At 44.3% G+C, this 14,555-nt stretch overlaps 1 protein-coding gene across 1 annotated transcript; it reads left to right on the forward strand.

Moving 5' to 3' along the window:
• The first annotated feature begins 3,690 nt into the window (after nt 1-3,690).
• Nucleotides 3,691-12,920, forward strand: LOC139239580 (probable G-protein coupled receptor 139). The gene is made up of 2 exons (XM_070868360.1): nt 3,691-3,790; nt 11,989-12,920. The coding sequence occupies exons 1-2, from the start codon at nt 3,691-3,693 to the stop codon at nt 12,918-12,920; spliced, it is 1,032 nt and encodes a 343-aa protein (XP_070724461.1).
• Nucleotides 12,921-14,555: the final 1,635 nt, after the last annotated feature.

The following is a 14,555-nucleotide window of genomic DNA, read 5'->3' on the forward strand; positions in this document are numbered from 1 at the left end:
TCCAATCACTCACCCACTCACGCACCCACTCACTCACTCACTCACCAACTCACTCACCCATCCACTCACTCATTCACTCACTCACTCACTCACCCATTCACCCACTCACTCACCCACTCACTCACTCACTCACTCACTCACCCACCCACTCACCCACTCACTCACTCACTCACCCACTCACTCACTCACCCACTCACCCACCAACTCACTCACTCACTCACCCACTTACCCATCCAATCACTCACCCACTCACTCACCCACTCAATCACTCACCCACTTACTCACTCCCTCACGCACTCACCAATCCAGTCACTCACTCACTCACCCACTCATTCACCCACTCACTCACTCACCCTCTCACTCGCCCACTCACCCACTCACACACCCAATCACCCACTCACACACCCACTCACCCACTCACTCACACACTCACCCACTCACTCACTCACCCACTCACCCTCTCACCCACCCACTCACCCACCCACCAACTCACTCACTCATCCACTCACCCACCCACTCGCTCACTCACTCACTCATTCACTCACTCACTGACCCACTCACTCACCCACTCACCCACCCACTCACACACCCACTCACTCACTCACCCACTAACTCACCCACTCAGCCATTCACCCACTCACCCACTCACCCACTCACCCACTCACACACTCACTCACCCACTCACCCACCCACTCACCCACCCACTCTCTCACTGACCCACTCACTCACCCACTCACCCACCCACTCACACACCCACTCACTCACTCACCCACTAACTCACCCACTCACCCACTCACCCACTCACTCACCCACTCACTACCCACTCACACACCCACTCACCCACTCACTCACTCACTGACCCACTCACTCACCCACTCACCCACCCACTTACACACGCACTTACTCACTCACCCACTAACTCACCCACTCAGCCATTCACCCAATCACCCACTCACCCACTCACACACTCACTCACCCACTCACCCACCCACTCACCCACTCACCCACTCACTCTCTCACTAACCCACTCACCCACCCACTCACTGACCCACTCACCCACTCACCCACTCAAACACTCACTCACTCACCCATTCACTCCCTCACCCACTCACCCACTCACCCACTCACTCACTCAACCACTCACTCCCTCAGTCACCCACTCACCCACTCACTCACCCACTCACTCCCCACTCACACACCCACCCACTCACCCACTCACCCACTCACCCACTCATCCACTCAAACACTCACTCACTCACCCAGTCACTCACTCACTCACCCACTCACCCACTCACCCACTCACTCACTCACCCACTCACCCACACACTCACTCACTGACTCATTCACTCACTCACTCACCCACCCCTCCACTCACTCACTGACTCACTCAATCACTCACCCACTCTCACTCACTCAGCCAACTACTCACTCACTAACTCACTCACACTCACTCACTCACCCACACCTCCAATCACTCATTCACTGACTCACTCATTCATTACAGCAGCAGCAGCAGCATTGATAAAGCTTGTAGATATATTTATACATATATATAAAATCTTTCATTATCAAAAGACATGACATGACATTAGCTGAGCTAAAGAAGGGGGATATGTTGCAGGAACCTGGCTCACCTTGTTTGGCTGCCTAAATAAAACACTTGGGTGAAGTGACCTTGTTGAGAAGATGTGTACTGTTGTATTTTTCCAGCGTGCACTACAGTAGGATCCCACTGAGTGGCTCCTGCTGCCAAACTGCCACTTTCCACAAGATAAGCATGCAGCATCCCACACCCCCCCCCCCCAACACACACACAATCCAGAGGGGAGCCCTGTGGAATAGCTGGCTGGCTGGCTGCATTCCACAGGGGCCCGTATCAAGCATTGCCAGCTTGCCCAGCAGCACCAGCAGCAGCTCCAGCAGCAGCCCCAGCAGCTCAGCATTGAAAAAGACTTTATATATATTTATATTTATATATAAAATCTTTGATTAACAAAAGACATGACATGACATGACATGACATGAGCTGAGCTGAGCTAAAGAAGAGGGACGCGCTGCGGGAACCTAGCCCACCTTGTTGGGGGGGCGGTTCTAAAACACACCCCTGGGTGAAGTCTCCTTGTTCCCAACAGGCGGACATTTTAATTATGTGACTTGGTATCAAAGGGAACATTTCAAGCTTGTTTTCTGTTGCTCTCTTTTTCCAGACAGATTTGTTTTTCTGAAAAGCTAATATCTTGTCTGTCGACGTGAGAATGTTTTCATTTGGCCCTTGCATACTGGTATTAACGCTGTTAAAATAATTAAATATACCTGCCAAATATGCTAACTTAGCACAGAACATTTCTCTCTTAAGGTATTTACAAAAGGTCTCGTTTTCTTCTCTTTCAAAAATACTGAGAATTCTTCTTTTAAGTTCAAATACACGACATAAGACTTTTCCCTTTGAAAGCCATCTTACCTCTGTATGCAAAAGTAAACATTCGTGCTGTGCATCCATAGCTTTGCAAGTAAACACGTTTTTGAAGTTCTTGATTTTATATAATTTACAATATTAACAACTTGATCTGATACAGATTTTAATTCTAGTGGCAATGTCTTTGCAACAAGTGCTTTTCTATGCAAAAAGCAATGGGTGAATAATATATTTGGATTATTTTTTTTGCGAGGGGAATGAATCCTTTGACAAATCCCACCACAGATGGAGCACCGTCCGTGCAGATTCCAACACATGAGTCCCATGAAATTTTGAAGTCTTCTAAATATTAATTCACAGAATCAAACATGTCTTGACCTCTAGTATTTTCTGGAAGTTCTGTACAGCACAGAAATTAGTGCAATATCTCGTTTTCATTAATGAAGTGAACAAATGCTAATAATTGTGCTTTACCAATAATGTCGACGGACTCGTCGATTTGCAAAGCAAAATTCGAGTTTGTAAGTTTCTGGGCTACATTATCTTCAATATTAGATGACATATCATTTATCCTTCTCCGAATTGTATGTTCAGACAGCGGAATTTTTGCAATTTCTTGACAATTTTACGATATGCAGGCAAAATAAGTGAGTGAGCTATAGTATGAGACTGCATTTTCTGCACTATTAATTCAGCAACTTTTTACACTATAATTTACATTCATTTTTCTGCAAGGTGCTAGTACAATGACCGACCTCTTCCGTGCTAAAGACGTATATTTCTGATTCAATTGCCAACCAGAACTCCCACAGTGAAACGGATGAGTGACGAACGCCTGGAGTGGTGTAAACATTGAAAAATGTTTCAGAATTCGGGGAATTTAGTTGGTGCATCGACAGGATTTAACCGTCTCACATACCAGGAGGAAAACTGGAGCTGCTTCTGTTAAACGTGGTGCAGCATTGCCGGCAGAGCCCGGCTTTCTGTATATTGTTAGTTGGAAATGTGAGCAAAATATCACTCCAATCTTTGGGTGGTTTCACGTCAAACACTTGTATTATTAGTTTGGATATAATTAGTGCAGCACAAACATTACTGTGAAGGGTGTTGACGTGCTGCCAAATGACTGGAAGAAATATCAATGCTCCTGATATTTCATGGTCCCACGGGAAATCTCCCGCAATTATAATTACGTTTTTCTCTTCAGCTCTCATCTCACAGTCAGCTGGAGCCCTGTGTTCAGTGCCAAGACTCATCATCACTTCTCGGACAGAATGAGAGTTCCGGCCGTCGCCTATCCATTTTCCTGGTTACCACCAGTTGTACAGGCAGACATGATTTACTATCCGATTATAGCAGCCGTGGGAATCCCCGGTAAGTGATTAAATTCCATTGCTAACGTCGTGAATAAAGTTGGGATTAACTTTATTCCTGCTCTTATGTCAGTAATTATATTTTTAAACAATTCTTCTCAATTCAGTTAAAAGGTTGAAAGTCAGTGACTGTATTTCCCGCTCTAACTTTTTAAGTGACTGATCATTTGGAGCCTTTCTAAATTTCTTTAACCCCCCATAAAAGCTTCAGATTATTTCCCCCATGCAAAGTCTTTCTAACTGGTTACGTTTTATCTGAGAATCGTGCAATGAGTGATTCAATGGATTATTTTAATCCCACTTTGCCGTGCCTGCTCTCCTTTCCCATTACACTCGGTAATATCTGACAGATTATATTTTACTGAACATTCAGCGTGTTGTAAAATGCTCCATTGACTCCCGCTGTGGAGACAGACACTGACAGCCGATCATGGACATATACCTGGGAAATCGGACAGTCAGGACCGGGATTTGTTCAGTCCCGTTAATCAGAATCTACCCGCTGTTCTCGGTCTGGTTCTAGCAAAGTGCCGGATATTATTCCTGGTGATCACAATCCATGCCGAGTGTGGGATTGTGCTCCATGCAGGAACACAGACTCTCTCCCTCATCTTCTCCCCTGACCGGTGACCAGCCTGTTCTCAGACTCGCCTTCACCCTCCCGGCGGAGATTGTTCTGCCTTCAGCCGGTGGGAGGCAGCTGGTTTCTGTCACATCCATTCCTGCAGCGGTACAGGTCAGACAGGGAATCCGTGCTGTGAGAGAGCGATTGAAATAAGGCAGCGGCGCTCAATGCAGCTGTTCTGGGATTGTCCACATTTAAAAACCTGTTTTAGATTCAATACCTACATTTTAATCAAAGCACCGTCTCCATGCCGGGTCATGGTCCATTTATACTAATCGCACAAATTTATTATTCAGACTAAACGCTTGCAGCGTGATAGAACATCGACTGTACCCTCAGTAAGTCTGTCCGCTCGGTGATCCACACACATTCACTTTAATTTCGCTTCAGATACTGAGAGATAGAGGAATTTCTAGTCACATTTACCCACCCGGTCTCCATATCCCTTTATCGCCTCTTCCTCTAGCCACAGACCCAATCTACTTTGAATCCTGACAGTTTCTGCCTCAACCTCTATCCATGTGACTGAACTCCACCGCCTCCCCAATCCCTGTATAGAAAACCTTCTCCCGCTCTCTCTTCTCTCTGTTCCATTGTCTTCCATTTCATCTACTTTCTACAGCGCCTCGTTCTGAAACACACATCTACTGGACTCGGTCTGCTTCTATCGACCTTCTTCCATCCTATCAATAATTTTAAACACATCTGTCATATCGCCCTCTAACCTGTGTCTGGATTACATTCCTCTAACTCACATTTACAGTTTATGTGGCACAGCCCAGGGTATCGAACCAGTGTGTTTTATCACCCATTGTACCACTGACTAACTTTCCCACTTCATTGGGAAACTGAAATCTCACATTATGTCCCATGAGTTCCCAGCACCCTGTACTAATAAATTGCCTTGCATGTTTGTGTTTGAAGAAACATGATCAGCATTAAAGTCCAATATTACGGCTGTTTGTAACACTCTGCAGAATACGTTTGAAGAGGTTACTCAATGAGAACAGATTGAAGTGAGTTGTCTCACTATCCCGCTGACTCTCTCAAATCTCATGATCAATGCAGCCTAATGCTCCTCCTGCAAGCTTCGCCCCTGTATTACTAAGAGTATCTCTCTCTATATCAGCTCACATGGTCCGTTGTAACATGTGCCCCACCAAGAATCCCCATCATTTCTCAGAGATCAATACAGTTTGATTTATTGTATTACCATTTGCGATGTTCCAGTTCTCGGCGTGGTAATTGGTGTTCCCGGTAACGTGCATAGTTTGTGAAGCAAAAGCGCCAAATTGTTATTTCCATTCAATATTGTGTCAGCTGTGGTAATTTTGACTATAATTATGATCAGTACTCGGTGCATTGGAATGTCTGTTCCCATCGTCTCAAATTGTATTACATTGTCAGTTAAGTACCTGTTTTGATAATGTTTTTCAGTTATTATTCATAAAAATGCCAACCCACGTAATGAGCGGTAATCTTACGACTTGGATCGATAGTTGGTTGCACGGAAGGAACCACAGAATAGGGATAAATGTTAAGCGAATTTTGGCTTTTATCACAAGGGGGAAGATATTTACAACTGACGAAGTGCTGTTCTCGCTTTACAGAGATTTGGTCAGATCTCATTTGGAATATATACGTTCAGTTTTGGGCAACATATTGCAGGATAGATGGATTGGCCTTCGAGGGGTTTCAGCGGAAGTTAACCAGACTGATACCACGGTTTAAAGTAATCAAATATGTGGAAAGGTTACATAACCTTGCCTTGTATTCCATTGTGGTTAGAAAGATGAAGCGTTATATAATCGAGCTATTTAAATAGATAAAGGTGTTCGATAGTGTAGGCACAGAGACTGTTTCCTATGGCGGTGTAATCTAAACCAGAAGGCATTATCTTAAAAGTGGAGCTCGGAGTGAAATCACGAAACACTTTCTCACACAAAGTCGAGGAGAAATCTAACACTCGTTCTCCCAAAATTCTGTCAATTAATGGTCAGTTGTAATTTTACAGACTCTGATCGATAGATTTGTTAAGGTCAGGGTATCAAGGGGTATTGAACTAAGACGGTAATTGGAGTTAGGGTGCCGATCACCCATGGTCTACTGGAATGGTGGAAAAGGCTTGTGGGGCAGAAAATCTAATCCTGCGTTCCTAACGTCAAGCACCAGAGTCATCATTTCTGCAATGAGCTTTCCGGTAATCGCAGGTCCAATTTCAGTGTATCTGAATGTTCTACACGAAAAAATGTCCGATGATATCCTGCAGCCCATAGAGTTTCCAGCACTCATTTTAACAGGTTATCGATTGCCTTAATCCGTGTCTCGCTGTATTATCTGGACGGCCTGGTCATTGTTCTGTCGGTCCTGCGGTGATTATTTGTCAGATTTGGGTCACTATCGGATATTCCGAGAATATCTGTTTTCCATTCCCTCCAAACTTTGCGAGGTGTTTATTGATATTACACTGTTTTTGAATCTCCAACTCAAAATCTAACATTGTTTTACATGCAATGTCTCGGAGCAATGCGGTTCTAAGTGAGAATGAGCGCAGTATTCACACAGTGGGATGTCGTTCGAGCGTGAAATTGTTTCAGTTAATCATTAGCAGCGTCAGGAACCCCTCGCTCGTGTTCTCCTCTTTGCATGCTCTGGTTAACTTATCGACCTCGCCTTTAAATGCAACAGCCGGGGCTCCCATCTGAATCAGAAGTTTTTGGGTTTGATACCCTGTCGAAAATCTAGTCTGACATTCGTATGACTTTCCCATGGCAGTTTTTCCGAATAACGCAAACCTTAGCCAACTTTACCAACCAGATGTTATATTTGTGGATCTTGCTGTAGCATATATATACATTTAGTTACATTGCAAGGTATGTTACGAAATTGTAGACACCATCTTCTGACAAACAGTGAAAGGCCATATTAACTTTGCTAGAGTGTGAAATACAAGTGTATTATTTCACGCCAATTCTGGGAAATACGGTTGTGGTTTCAAGCAATTCATAGAAACCACAGTGGTGATGTATTTATTCAGAGCTGAATTCGTGCACCAAGCACAATTATGGTCCGTGGCCGCAAATTTCATTTTTAAATATTTGCAGTCAGTTATACACACATGTAATGATTATATTTGGGACATTGCACAGGCAGTGGAACCGAGACTGAAGGGATGGAGAGCTTGGAAAATAGAAACATTAAGACACAGCAGTAATTATATTTTAATTGTAGCTGGCAACAGTGGTGGTTGGATTCAGTGAGAGAAAGACATTGTTTCCCTTTTTGTCCTGTCATTATATAGCAGCTGCAATTAGAAACAAGAATAATTGTCAAATCGTTTTGTTACTAGAATATTTGTGAATCAGGTATCACCAATATTTAAACTGTGACTCTGTTTAAGCCGAGAAGATAATGAATTAATTGACAATGACATTTCTGCAGTCACCAATCTCCCCGAATAACCCCTCACCATCACTTTTGATGCCCTATTTCCTATTAAAACAATTAATCTCTCTCACTCTGGCCTTTCCCTGGTACGGCCCTCCTTCTCGCTCACTCAAATATAAGGGCCGCAGACTTGTACGGAGGTGTCGGACAACTGATTTAACCTTTCAACGTCAGATTTGGCTAGACTGCATACAGTATTATCGGGCCCTACTCGTGTCTGCTAAAACTGCTCACTATTTCAACATCATTCTAGAATGGAAATATAACCCCCGGCTACTATTCTCAACTGTTAACCTTCTTGTTAAACTCCTCTCCCCTGTCTCCACCACACTCACCTCCAACAACAACTGTGAGTAGCTCATGGAATTATTTGTCTCAAAGATTGAGACCATCCAATCAGCTGCCTCTGCCACTTCTCTTCCATCCTCTAGCCCAACGGGTCAAACTTCCCCTAAGTTTCCACCCTGCGCTAGCCATGAAGTCGCAACTCTCTCTAGTCTCTCCCTGATCTGCCCCTCTTGATCTCTCCATGCTCATCTTATCCATGAGACCCACTTCCAGATCACTTGACCCCATTCCCACTAAGCTGCTGACCAGCCAACTTCCTTTTCTGGCTCCCGTGTTAGCTGACATTTTTAATGGTGCTCTCAGCTCAGGTCCTCTCGTCTCCTTCAAATCTATCGTTATCACCCCTCTCCTCAAAAAACAACCCTTCACCACACTGGGCTTGCAAGCTACCGCCCCCTCTCCAACCTTAATTTCCACTCCAAAGTCCTTGAACATGTTGTCGCCTCCTGGAACTCCATGTTTGAATCCCTTCAGTCTGGTATCCACCATGCCACACTACCGAAACTGCTCTTATCAAACTCACAAATGGCATCCTTTGTGACATTGACAAAGATAAACTTTCCCTTCTCATCATTCTCGACCAGTCCGCAGCCTTTGATGTGGTTGAGCACTCCATTTCCCACCAATGCCTCTCCAACTGGTTGGGAGTGCACACGCCTGGTTCTATCCGTATCTCCCTAATCGTAGCCAGAAAATCATTTGCATTCGCTTCTATCCTCACGATAAATCGTTGCATATCGTGTTCCCCAGCAATTTATCATTGGCCCCCTCCTGTTCTCCACTATATGATGCCTCTTGCCGACATCATCCGAAAACACAGCTTCAGTTTCCACATGTCGGCTGCTGATACCTAGCTCTACCTCACCCCCACTCCAAGGTCTCTAAATTGGCAGACTGCTTGTCTGACATTCAGTATTGTTGAGCAGAAATGTTGCCCAATTAAATATTGGGAATACCGATGACATTTTCTTTGGGTTCCGCCACAAACTGTGTTCACTAACCAACGACTCGATCCCTCTCACGTGCTTCTGTCTGTGACTGAACCAGACAGTTCGCAATCTAGCTATCCTATTAGAACGGGAAATAATATTCTGGCCATATACCTGCAGCAAAACTAAATCCACCTGTTTCCACCTCCATAACATTGCCCAGCTCCGCCCCTGCCTCAGTTCCTCTGCTGCTGAAACCTCCATTCATGCCTTAATTTCCCGTAGTTTGTAGAGCTCCACACACTCCTGGTTGACCTCCTACATTCTACCCTATGTAAACTTGAGTTCATTCAAAACTCGCCAGTAGATGTCCAATCTCACACGAAATCCCACTTGTGCTCGCTGAGCTACATTGATCCCGGTTCAACAATACCTCGATTCCAAAATTCTCCTTCTGTGTACAAATCCCTCCATGGCCTCGTCCCTCGCTATCTCTATAATCTGCTTTAGCATCGCAACCCCCAATATGTCTGCGCTCCTCAAATTCTCCCCTCTTGTGCATCCCTGATTATAACTGCTCAACCATTGGTATCCGTGCCTTCAGCTGTCCGAGCCCTGAGCTCTGGAACAGCCTCCCTAAATCCTCACCGCCTCTATACCTCCCTTTCTTCCTTGAACACAGTGCTTATAACCTCCCTCTGACCAAACTTTTGGTCATCAGTCGTAATTTATTCTTATGTGGCTCGGTGCCAAATGTATTTGTTTTGTCTTGTAACACTGCTGTGAAGTGCCTCGGGATGTTTTATAAAGGCGCTATTATAAGTAGAAATTATTGTTGTTGTTGTAATAATGTTCCAGTTGTTGAATTAATTACGTGATTTGACAAATACTGAACAGGGGACATGATTTTACCAACTTTTATAAGGCTCTATAGTTCAGATACATAAATTACTGACAGATTTGGCCGTTTGCAAAGCCCAGTCGGAAATATTTTCTCCTCATATCTTCGCCATTATTTCATGTAGCTCACCAGCTAACAACTCTGTGGAGCACCGTCACCACACGGACTGCAGCGGTTCAAGAAGGAGGCCCACCTCCATCTTGTAAACAGCACAGGACGGCCGATTTCTTGTGTTTGATTCAGATTTACTTTGTCCATTTTTCTCTGTCGATTTTCATTATACTTCTGTATCCATGGTAACCACACGCCGCCCCCACTCCAAACTCATACTTAACTATATTAATCTTATATACTCATGTGATTTAATTTCCAGCTAAGACTGTATTGTCTAAACACAGTTGAACGGGAATGCAGTTAATTATTTCTACACCAGCCGCCTTATCTTGTTCAGGATATCTTTTCAGTGCCGATGTTTCTTTTGTATATGTAATCTCTCTCTCGCTCTCTGCCTGTCTCTATTTCTTTACAAATGAACACATGAAGCTCTTTACGTATATCAAGTTGTAACAACTGCTATATGTCACACTATCCTGCACACCAAGGAATCCGAATCAAACATTTCTGAGCATATCTTACATTGTTGATAGATTGCGCTGGAAGCTCAGGTACATATAATGTCCCACATCCCATGAGATGTACTTTCCGCCAGTCTTTCTCACCAGAGAGACAGATTCTCCATATTGCTATGCGCCGGATTAATATTAAAGATGGATTCTGCCAATTCAGAGCTTAGACCTTACCATGGAGTCTTTCTGAAGTTGAATCTCGGCAGGTATCTCCTGGGCTGGACTGCAGGCTCTATTGTCACTTGTACTGTATCTTTGCTTCGGTCTAGAGATCGCCACCCACAACTCCCTCTGAAGTTTGCTGCATTATTAGAGGCGTCAAAAGCGAGGTGAAAATTATGGCCCTTGTGCCATTGTGTACTTTGGAATCTATATTTTTCCAAGGATTACAGAAGAAGGTGCAAGATAAGGTTGTTTGTTCATGATCACATCTGAACTTCTCCCCCTTGTGGTTATTGTTAGAGTTTTTCCAGATGGAGGTTGCACTGCACAAGGCACCAATGTCAAGACCTGCGACTTCCAGCCAAGAAGTCCGTTGTTTAGATTAAATGTTCATCTGGTGGATTATAAACGTAACTGTTGCAAATTGGCTGAGGTCAAACATACCAACTCCCCTATTACCGTGGTGTTTGACAGTAGTTTGTCCAAAGGTCTTTACTCATAGCCTCCAGTCTGCGAATACAACATGAGAACTCTGAGCCATTTCGTGCCCACACCTTGTGTCCGCTCCCCTTTCCTGTCCACGGACCCAAATCCCGCACTTTGTCTCACCCTCGGTTGTTCCCCTTTAGCATTCACTGCATTTCGGTCAGGCTTTATTCTCAACGCTCCTCAACCATCTCCCAATTTAGAATTGACCATTGATTACTTATTTTCAAATAGTTTTCTGTTAATTTCTTCTTCCGTCACTGAACTGTTACTTTTCGCAATTATCCATAACTCATTCTCACACTGTCCATTTTTTATACATTCAAATGGCCAGTAGTTTACTCGGATCTCCGGTGGATTTCTACACCACTTTCTACGAAGTTGCAGTGGCAGAAGGGTAACAGCTCCGAGGAAATTTCTAGAGTCTATTAGTATATTCAATAAACTTTGTGAAGTCGTTTATTTTCGGGTATTTACCCCACACTCACAGATATTTAACATTGCAATTGTATGTTAAAATCCTTTTCTGCTAGACAATTCTAGCAGCGGTAAAGAGTTCAGTTCCAGTCCCCAGATCCTGCAGTAAAGTACATTTCACACCAAATCCTGTGTAACTGGCTCCCTTGCTGTAACCTGACGGCTGATTCCCTGTTCCTGCGTGTTTCCCTTTTACAGCTAATGTGGTGACGATTGCGATACTGTCCCGGGGAAAGTGCGGTCTCTCCAGATGTATCACTCGCTACCTGTTGGCCATGTCAGCGGCGGATCTACTGGTCATTATCACTGATGTGATACTGAATCGTATTAATGGTTATTATTTCCCGACTACCTTCCTGTTCATCACACCTGTGTGTTCTTTCCGTGCAGCGCTGATGCGTGCAGTCACCGATATTTCTGTCTGGTTAACAATCGCTTTCACTTTCGATCGTTTTGTTACCATTTGTTGCCAGAAGCTGAGGACTAAATATTGCACCGAGAAAACTGCATCCCTGGTTATAGGAACCGTGTGCCTGCTGTTCTGTATAAAAAACATCCCCTGGTTCTTTATATATGAACCCTACATTACAATCGACCATGTACCCTGGGGCTGTCATGAAAAACTCGAGTATTATATTGTAACTGCTTGGGTAGCATTTGACTGGATTAACCGCTGTTTAACCCCACTGCTCCCAATATTGCTGATATTGTTGCTCAATGCTCTGACTGTAGGATACATTTTGGCGGCCAGTAGAGTCCGCAGGAGGCTGAGGGCCAGCAAGAATGATGTGAATCACAATGATCCGGAGATGGAGAACCGAAGGAAATCCATCATCTTACTCTTTGCTATATCCGGTAACTTCATACTGCTCTGGGCAACCTATGTGATATTTTTCTTATTATACCGAATTACAAACCAGTATTATTCTACAGGTTACAATGACCCAATGTATATTGCAGACTTTACCAGCTACATGCTGCTGCTTTTGAGCTGCTGTACAAACACGTGTATTTATGTAGTAACCCAGACTAAATTTAGAGATGAGCTGAAAAATGGGTTGAAGTATCTTCTGAGAATATTATTTAATTTAGTTCAGGAAAGAAAAGTTCAGAGCAATTCCCAACCTTAGATCTGCATTACATCACATATTGTATCCTGAGTTATATTTTACCTGAACCTCAACAGGCTACAACTCAGGCCCAGGCTTCTTCAGACATAACACTGGGCAATATCTGACAAGGCCTGCGGTTTCCTATGTAAGTGTCTGTGAACAAGGTAGAAGACCATTATGTAGGCAGTCGGTTATAATAGCGGTCGCACTTTAATTGGATTAAATCATGCTCCTGGCCACAAAGAGATACAAGTCCCAGCATTGAGGTTTAGGATGTTGTGACCTTGGAATGTTGTTGCCGGATGAACATCAGAACACATGGGTTATCCCAGGGGAGTGTAAAAGGAGAATACGCCTCTCGATTTAATAGCTGAAGAATATCAGGAAGTGAATGATAACTGTGTTAGTTTTTGTGTGTGGAAATGCCTGGAGAATAATAAACAGATATCATTATATCAATCAGCGTGTATTGTCTTTGAAAGTTTACATTCTCCAGTTCACGAACAGCTTCTCAATCACCTGCGGCTCTATGGAATTTATTGGAACTGAAGTGATGTTGATTGTGGACGTGAGTCCATTGTACTGGTGTCTGTGAACGGTGGTGTTTCCAGCAGCGAGTCCCCTTTCCCACTGGCTATGTACAATGGTGTTTGCAGAGTAACAACACCACTGGCAATGAGAACCAGTAGCACAGTGTGTGGGCAACTGCAGACACTTCTCAGGAAGAAATGACCCAGGTGGCCATTGCCTGCTGTCAGATATCTGTGACCACAGGTCAGATTGGGCACCGTGACAGCAATGTGATTCTAACCTTGTGAGCAATAAAATAGTGTCGCTTTCATCGAGCTCTCCTTCACCGAAAACATACTGAGGCTCTCTTTCTGCAGGAAAACCCCGCCATTGTCCTAACTCATTCGCTGCATATCCAGTATCAGGGTCCAGTGATCAAAACCGAGCCGAAGTGTGTGTGAATGTAAGGGTTCAGTGTGTGATGGACCAGCCTCAGGGTCCAGTGATCTAGACCCAGCTAAAGTTTGTGTGAATGTGAGGCTCAGTGTGTGAGGGACCAGCCTCAGGGTCCAGTGATCCAGACCCAGCTGAAGTGTGTGCGAATGTGAGGCTCAGTGTGTGAGAGACCAGCCTCAGGGTCCAGTGATCCAGACCCAGCTGAAGTGTGTGTGAATGTGAGGCTCAGTGTGTGAGGGACCAGCCTCAGGCTGCAGTGATCCAGACCCAGCTGTGGACAACGCAGTTTAGGAAGAATATGAAGGCCTTCGAGAGGGTGCAGGAAAGATTTACGAGAATGATTCCAGGGATGAGGGATTCAGTTACCTGGATCGATTGGAGAAGCTGGGATTGCAAAGGGGATAGAGTATAAAAGCAGAGAAGTCCTGCTACAACTGTGCAGGGTATTGATGAGGCCACACCTGGAGTACTGCATGCAGTTTTGGTCTCTTATTTAAGAAATTATATACTTGCATTGGAGGCAGTTCAGAGAAGGTTCACGAGGTTGATTCCTGAGGTCATGGGGTTGACTTATGAAGAAAGGTTTGAGTTGATTGGGCCTCTACACATTGGAGTTAAGAAGAATGAGAGGTGATCTTATTGAAACATAAAAGATACTGAGCGGGCTTGACAACGTGGATGCAGAGA

Source organism: Pristiophorus japonicus, chromosome 28 (genome assembly GCF_044704955.1).
Source record: "Pristiophorus japonicus isolate sPriJap1 chromosome 28, sPriJap1.hap1, whole genome shotgun sequence".
NCBI classification, from domain to species: Eukaryota; Metazoa; Chordata; class Chondrichthyes; family Pristiophoridae; genus Pristiophorus; species Pristiophorus japonicus.

What these genes read in the sequence shown, in the direction of transcription:
- LOC139239580 (XM_070868360.1), top strand. Translation starts at nt 3,691, where the DNA reads ATGAGAGTTCCGGCCGTCGCCTATCCATTTTCCTGGTTACCACCAGTT. An exon ending in AGCAGCCGTGGGAATCCCCG is followed by an intron (nt 3,791 to 11,988) that starts GTAAGTGATTAA and finishes TCCCTTTTACAG; the next exon opens with CTAATGTGGTGACGATTGCG.